At 31.1% G+C, this 8,177-nt stretch overlaps 1 protein-coding gene across 1 annotated transcript; it reads left to right on the top strand.

Moving 5' to 3' along the window:
- Positions 1-383: 383 nt before the first annotated feature.
- On the top strand, positions 384-3,062 carry LOC124924018 (subtilisin-like protease SBT1.6). Its single transcript, XM_047464049.1, has one exon. It carries the CDS (start codon positions 415-417, stop codon positions 2,746-2,748), a length of 2,334 nt encoding a protein of 777 aa, XP_047320005.1. The 5' UTR covers positions 384-414; the 3' UTR covers positions 2,749-3,062.
- Positions 3,063-8,177: the final 5,115 nt, after the last annotated feature.

Genomic DNA, 8,177 nt, shown 5'->3' with positions numbered 1-8,177 from the left:
AATATATCAAATGTGAACACACTAGAGTTATTTATTAGCAAAATTAGGGATGGTTTGGTTTTTGTTTTATTCCAGCAGCTCTCTCACCGGATAAAGCGGAGAGTACCAAACACGTTATAAGAAATCATCGCCGCTGATTATTGAAAAACAAAAAACCAATTATATATAAACTATACCTGATATAATCCAACGGTCAAATATCCTGGGTCCCATGAAGTCTTTACACTTTATCACGACAAGATCAAATCATACACTTGACATCTATTATCTATATAATTAAATAAATAAACCATAGTAATAATTTAATAAACTAACTAAATATTAATTTAAATTTAAAAAAAAAAAAAATTGATTTATAGTACTTATCCACGTTCGCTAACACTCACTCACTCCACTCTTTCTCTCTCACTGATCATGGCGCCGGTTCAATTCAACCGTCTTCTTCTTTTCATATCCTTTCTATTCTCAATCATCATCGGAGCTCCGGCGACGGCCGATCAAACCACCAAAACCTACATAATTCGTATCGACAGGTTTGCCAAACCCTCCATCTTCCCTACCCATTATCACTGGTACACTTCCGAGTTCACCGATTCACTCTCCATTCTCCATCTTTACGATACTGTTTTCCATGGATTCTCTGCTTCCCTTACAAAATCAAACCTTGACTCCATTCTTCAACACCCATCTGTTCTTGCTTCATTTGAAGATCGTCGGAGGAATCTCCATACAACTCGTTCCCCTCAGTTTCTCGGCCTCAGGAACCAGAAGGGACTATGGTCGGAGTCTGATTACGGATCTGATGTCATTATAGGAGTATTCGATACTGGGATTTGGCCGGAAAGGAGAAGCTTTTCCGATCTGAATCTCGGCCCTGTTCCCAGTCGATGGAAGGGTGTTTGCCAGACTGGGGTGAAGTTTACGGCAATGAATTGTAACAGGAAGATTGTTGGAGCTCGGTTCTTTGTTAAAGGACATCAGGCGTCGGGTCAAATTGGAGGGCCCGGCGGGGCAATCAATGAAACGATTGAGTTTCTATCTCCGAGAGATGCAGATGGACATGGCACCCATACGGCATCGACTGCCGCGGGGAGGTATGCTTTTCAGGCTAGTATGTCTGGATATGCAGCTGGGATTGCGAAAGGAGTTGCTCCCAAGGCTCGATTGGCTATTTACAAGGTTTGTTGGAATCAAGCTGGTTGTTTTGATTCAGATATTCTAGCTGCTTTTGATGCCGCCGTGAACGACGGCGTCGATGTTATCTCGATATCAATCGGAGGTGGTGATGGTATTTCATCTCCTTATTATCTTGACCCAATTGCAATCGGATCTTACGGCGCTGTTTCAAGAGGGATTTTTGTTTCATCCTCCGCCGGGAATGATGGGCCAAGTGGAATGTCTGTTACTAACCTTGCGCCGTGGATAACGACTGTCGGAGCAGGAACAATTGACCGGAATTTCCCAGCTGATGTGATTCTTGGAAACGGCCGTAAACTCTCCGGCGCGTCGCTATACGCCGGTGAGCTTTTGAATGGTAAAATGTATCCATTGGTTTATCCTGGTAAATCAGGAACTCTCTCTGCTTCTCTATGTATGGAGAATTCTCTTGACCCGAATTTTGTGAAAGGAAAGATTGTAATTTGTGATCGTGGAAGCAGCCCACGTGTTGCGAAAGGATTAGTTGTTAAAAAGGCCGGCGGGGTTGGAATGATTTTAGCCAACGGTGCTTCAACCGGCGAAGGTTTAGTCGGAGATGCTCATCTTCTTCCGGCGTGCGCAGTTGGCTCCGATGAAGGTGATGCAATCAAGGCTTATGTAGCATCAGCTTCTTCAACAGCAACTGCAACAATCAATTTCAGAGGCACCATTGTTGGAATCAAACCAGCTCCAGTTGTTGCATCATTCTCCGCCAGAGGACCGAATGGATTGAACCCAGAAATTCTAAAACCCGACTTGATCGCACCTGGGGTGAACATTTTAGCTGCTTGGACAGGAGCTGTAGGTCCGACAGGATTGGATTCTGATTCCCGGAGAACTGAATTTAACATTCTGTCGGGCACATCAATGTCGTGCCCACATGTTAGTGGCGCAGCCGCCCTGTTGAAATCTGCACATCCCGATTGGAGCCCTGCTGCAATTCGTTCGGCAATGATGACAACTGCTTTCGTTTTAGACAATAGGTTCAAGAACATGACTGAAGAATCCACCGGAAAACAATCAACCCCATATGATTTCGGCGCAGGACATTTGAATTTAGGACAGGCAATGGATCCCGGGCTAGTATACGATCTAACAAACGACAATTACGTAAACTTTCTATGCTCTGTGGGTTACAATCCAAAGACGATTCAAGTAATAACCCGATGGCCGGTGAACTGTCCTGCCAGGAAACAATCCCCGGAAAATCTAAACTACCCATCTATATCTGCGTTATTTCCAAGCCAAATCGGTGCAGCTTCGTGGAGCAAGACATTCATCAGGACGGCGACGAACGTGGGGGAGACAAATGCAGTTTACAGGGTGAAAGTGGAGTCGCCGGCGGGGGTGACGGTGGTGGTGAAGCCAGGAAAGATGGTGTTTACGGAGAAGATGAAGAAACAGAGCTATGTTGTGAAGGTGACAATAGAGAACAGTAAAGGTGGTTTGGTTTTGGGTGATTCGGGTGCTGTATTTGGGTCAATTTCTTGGTCGGATGGAAAACATGTTGTTCGGAGTCCGATTGTTGTCACACAAATGGATACATTCTGATCTGATCGTTGGATGGATCCGATTCCGATGAATGGATGGATGGATTCCGATATAGGATCCCAATCTACACTTGCAATTAGGGTAGCATAACTCGGCTACTCTTTGCTTGCTACTGTTAGTAAGCATTAGGTTCTTTCAACTATAGAACAAGGTTCTCTTTTGTTTGCTTTTTTTTTTTCTAATTAATATGCTTTTTTTTACTTTTATTTGATTTTTTAGTTTAAATATTTGTCAAATTAGACCGAGTGTAACGTTTTCTTACATGAGATTGCTAAAAAAAATGATGAAATTTGCAATTGATAATTGTGTTTTGATGTCTTTTTCATAATTTATTAAGACAGGCTTGGGAATGGTTGATTAATGAGTTTTCAAAGGCTAATTATGTTGAATAAGACATGAATGGCCGACACAAATTATATATAATTATAATATATTTTAATAGAATAGAATAAGATTCAATCTAATTCTAAGCCACTACTTTAGTCAGATTGTCATTTACCAATGTATTCCCTTTATATATATTTAAAATGGCAAATAATCAACTAAATGTTATGATTTTTTTTTTTTTGCATTATGGTCTAAACTAGCAATGGTTTAATATGTGATTATCACATATTAATCTCCATAGTTATGTTGTTGTTCTTAAAGATTTTGTACCCTTGAATTCATGAATTTGAACATTAGTATTTTCTTTTCCATGTAATGCAATTATTATTAATCAAGAAATTAAACATTTTACCAAAGATTTGTTTTTGACAAATAAGAATAATTGTTTTTTATTTTAATTTAAGAAGTTATCAAACTCTATCCCAACTTAAACTTAAGACGTTTTTAGTATAATCGCATGTTTGATATAACTAGCCAAAGATGTGTACTTTTTACATTTTATCTATGTAATGAGGATGCCATATATAACAAAGTTTGTGACCTAGGATTTCTATTACTAGGAGAGGAAAGTAGGTCTCCTCCAATAGAGGAAGAATAAGTGGAGAAGGTAGTGGAGAACTATTATTAAAAAATCATACCTATTAATATTTTGAATAGAAAGTGTGATATATGATTAAATTCATATTAAAAGAAGTAAACACAAGACAATTAGAAAAATAAAATAAATTTTACCTTTAATATTTGGAGTAAATTTGTTGTTGTTAACTTCTCATTTCTTATTCTTGTGTATTAATTTGTCACCCATCTCCTCTTCATGTATCCATCATGTGTTAAAAATGTTAATTGTCCTTATGATTTTAAAAAAAAAATCACAATCTATTCTTCTACTTTTATGACAATTTCTATCATCTTTCATTATCACATCCACAAATCTATATAATAATGTTTCACTAACATTGCTAAATTTTGTATGCCAAAAAAGTTCATGAGATTATATTATGAGTGGTAGTTATGTCGCCTTCATGGTTATTGTTTATTCTTCGAATTTCTTAAAATATCATAAAAGTTGAAAATTAATAGATTTGAACTTCTCATAAAAATTAAACACAATAACTAAAACTTGAACTTCATTGAATAATGGTACATACAAAAACCCTAATATAATAGATTGAATAATAGTTCTTACATTAGTCATTCGTTAAGGAAATAAATGTCTCGGATTTGATTTGATCGCAGCAACTTAGTGAACCATATATTTGTTCTATGATTATCTAAAATATTAAGTCTTAGAAATTAGTATTTTCATTTTAAATATAATCAAACCCCTATACAGGAATCAAACATTATTCTTCAAAAACAGTGTCTTGCTTTCTTGATAATATAAATATATCGAATTTAATATTTTTGTTGTATTAAAATATACAATGGTGTCAAAATAATCCTACTTTTTGCAGAGAACCTTCGCTTTAATGGCAGAGACAAAGGTGATGCAATAAAGATATTTAAAATAAATAAGATAATATCGTAAAGCTCTAACAAACATAAGTTATTTTTATTTGAAATTATTTTAAAATAATTCAAAATGAATAAAGACCGATTTTATATTTTCATACAAGTAAAAATAGAAATAAAGTCCAAATTGGATCGAGCAAGGTTTCTAATTTCAAGTCCATTATTGATTTGTTACCTTACCAAAAGCCCACAAAATTGGATCTGCCTTTGCAAATTGAAAATAACAATAACTAATGGGCTTAAATGATCATGAGCCCACATGCTGAACAGTTGTCATACAAATACTCCTAAATAGGCATAAATATATATATATATATATATATATATATATAAAAAAATATATATATATAAGAAATGATTAGGTGAGGTAATTTGGCAAAGGAATGACTTATTCGTTGAAAAAATCAAATAATTTCTCTCTTTCCTCCCACTTTTACATTTTCCAACGTGATGCGAAGTTATTCTCTCACCAAATTCTCTCGTCAAATTCCCTTTCTATTGATCATTTTATATATATAAAAGGTTAATTAATTAATATATGTATATATTAATAAAGGCTATATGAACTGTTATTTATTTATTTATTTTGTGTGTATAAATAAATTTATAAAATATAATAAATATGTATATATTTAAACATAAAAAGTAATAATTAATTTATTTGTTATTATATTTTTATATTTTTAAATAGTTGATAAATATTTATTATTTTAATTTATAATGTCGCATTTTTTACTTAAAATATTATATTGTATTATTATTAAATTAAATTAATAATAATTATTATATTTTAATAAAAAAAGATAATAATTATTTTATTTATAAAAAAAATGTTCAATAAAAATACATTTATCTATAGTAGTTGGAGCAAAATAAGTTTAAATTTTAGTCGAGTAAATTATAAGGAAAAATAGTAAAATACCAATTATTTATTTTTTTTAATAAGTCGAGCCCCTAAATTCTATTTATATTAATATTCAGTCCCTCTAGTTTTAGTACATTAAATTTAGCCTAAACATATTTACATTTAAAATTTAAGCTTTAATCTATTCAGACCTTGAACTATTCTATTATCTATAACTTTGACTTTTAACTTTCTAATCCGATCATTATAGCCCAAAATTTTATGTTCCATCAATTTCAAGCCTGATCTTTTATTTCGATCAAATTTGCCTCTATATTTTTATTCAGTTCAATTTGTATCCATAACATACTAAAAGTTAAAAAAAATCTTAAATTAGGCACGATTTTGTCCTTTTTCGATTGTAATCAAACATATTAATTTACAATGACATCATTTATTTTTATTTTTCGAAAATGGAGTAATGTTTGAATACTTTCTTATATTTTATTGTTGTCTTTGGTCAAAATGATTTCTTGTCATTTTTGTTTTGTTAATAAGGCTAATTTTGACATTACACATAATAAAGTAATACAAGTAAAATCTTCTAGAAGCTGGAAACCTGATGAAAATTAAAAGCAATCCATCTCTTTTTGTTTATTTGTTTAATTATTAATATGTCACAAAAGGGCCATTAGTCAAGTGTAACAACTACCTTGGATGACATATTAATTATTATTATTTATAATATATAGGACCTACATACTTATATATAATTATATATGGGATTTAGGAAAGAATTGAGCATTAATCAGATCTACCTAATTTTCAAACTTAATATATATATATATATATATATATAGGAATTAATTATCGAAACTCAATATATATAATTAATGAGCCGTCCACATTAAACTCATTTAAAAAGTAGGGTTTATGTCTATTTTTTTTTTGTTAGGTCTTTTATTCTTTTTATTGATAAAATACTAGATTTGTAGTTGTAAGAGATTTTTTTGTTTAAAATTTTATTTGAAAAATAATTTACTGGTTTGGTTTAAATTTTTGTTGTGTTATTCTTTATTTGTTATTTTTTTCACCGTCTCTATCAAAAGATTCAAAATAAGAAAATATAAAACACTTATTGAAATACCCTCTTTGTGACATATGTTATCATCTTGTTTTAATTCTTGTACTAAAATTGATTTCATGTCTTGTTGTATTAACTTATTTATTATTGGCCTCAAAAACAGATTTTCAATTAATGTATTATTTACTATTGATTCATACACACGATTAAAATTTCAAGGTCGTGTATAACTATATTTTTTATCTTAAGATATTTGTTCATATATCATTGTATTTTCAAAGTTTCTTAGATTGATCTTTAAGAAATCAACTAATTAAAGTTAGATTTAATATAAAAAAAAACTCAACTAACCCAATATCAAACAAGCTGATATTTATATGTTTCCATATTTGGAAGAAAGGCTCACATAACATTAGGCAATAATAGAATCAATTCTAGGCTAGGCTCTTATTAATAAATAATTAGTAATTTTGAATTGAAGAAAAAAGGTTGGGTTAGGACGTACGTTAGGTCACAGTCCAAAGGACTTCGGGTTGGGCACCAAGTCCTTTTACCTTTTGTCATTCTTCATTATTAATGTGATGAGACATGTCTAGCTAGTCAAAGTTCTTTAGATATGTTTTATTTGAAAAATGAAAAATAAAATAAAAATACATTAAGAAATAATTGAGAGAGACAAATTTTAAGAGAGAATGACTTGGTCACGTTCTTTCTGTACACCTTTATACTTTTTTAGCTATAATGTTTTTAGCTATAATGTGTGACTCGTCGTTCTCTCTCTCAAATTCTCTTGTCTATTATTTATAGTAAAACAATTAGGTTAATTAATTAATCTAGTAATATAAATATAGAAAAAAAATTAAAAATTAAATATTTATTCAATTTAGTTAAAATAACTTATTAGTTCAAATTACAGTTAATTTATTATTATTAATTTTTTAACTTAGAATATTGTTAATATAACCTCCACAATTATAACATCAAACTCATTACATTTATTCTCTTAAAAATTATTTATATAATTTAAACTATTTTATTAAATTAATTATTCACAATTGTATTAAAAAAGAATAAATTGAAAGAAACAATAATACTTATAATATGTATATTTAGAAAGTTTTATTTTTGAATTAAAGGAGGAATAACATGAACCCCACAATCATGACTCAACCGCTTAAACTTAAAAACTTTAAAAAAATGTGACTATAAAAGATTAAACATATAGCCCGCAAATATACTTAATCATTTAATCAGACACAGAACTTATCGTATGACGGACTCGAAGTCAGGGTCTTTTAATGTGATCCAAAGGTTATTTTTGAATGAGGGCACAAAAGAGGCAATAAAATTAGATGGAAATATGTTTGCTAATAAAGATTAATAAAAAACTAAATTATTAACAATATATTTATTGAGGGAGAGAAATATCTGATGGAAGCTTCTGAAATGTCTCTACCTAACAAAGGGAAAAGTAAATAGATATGGGTCCGGCCGGAAGGAAGGTTTAAAAAGTACCCCAATTTTTCCTTTCCACTTCTCTCAAAGGGCCAATTATTTATTCTAATTTTCTTTTCTTGTTTAAATATAAAAACTCATATTTAT

This window comes from Impatiens glandulifera, chromosome 2 (assembly GCF_907164915.1).
Source record: "Impatiens glandulifera chromosome 2, dImpGla2.1, whole genome shotgun sequence".
Taxonomy (NCBI): domain Eukaryota; kingdom Viridiplantae; phylum Streptophyta; class Magnoliopsida; order Ericales; family Balsaminaceae; genus Impatiens; species Impatiens glandulifera.
Note: the sequence above shows the minus strand (reverse complement) of the source record. Positions and strands in the feature narration are given on the sequence as shown.

Excerpts from the sequence above, each read along its gene's own strand:
- LOC124924018 (XM_047464049.1), top strand. The coding sequence starts at position 415 with ATGGCGCCGGTTCAATTCAACCGTCTTCTTCTTTTCATATCCTTTCTA.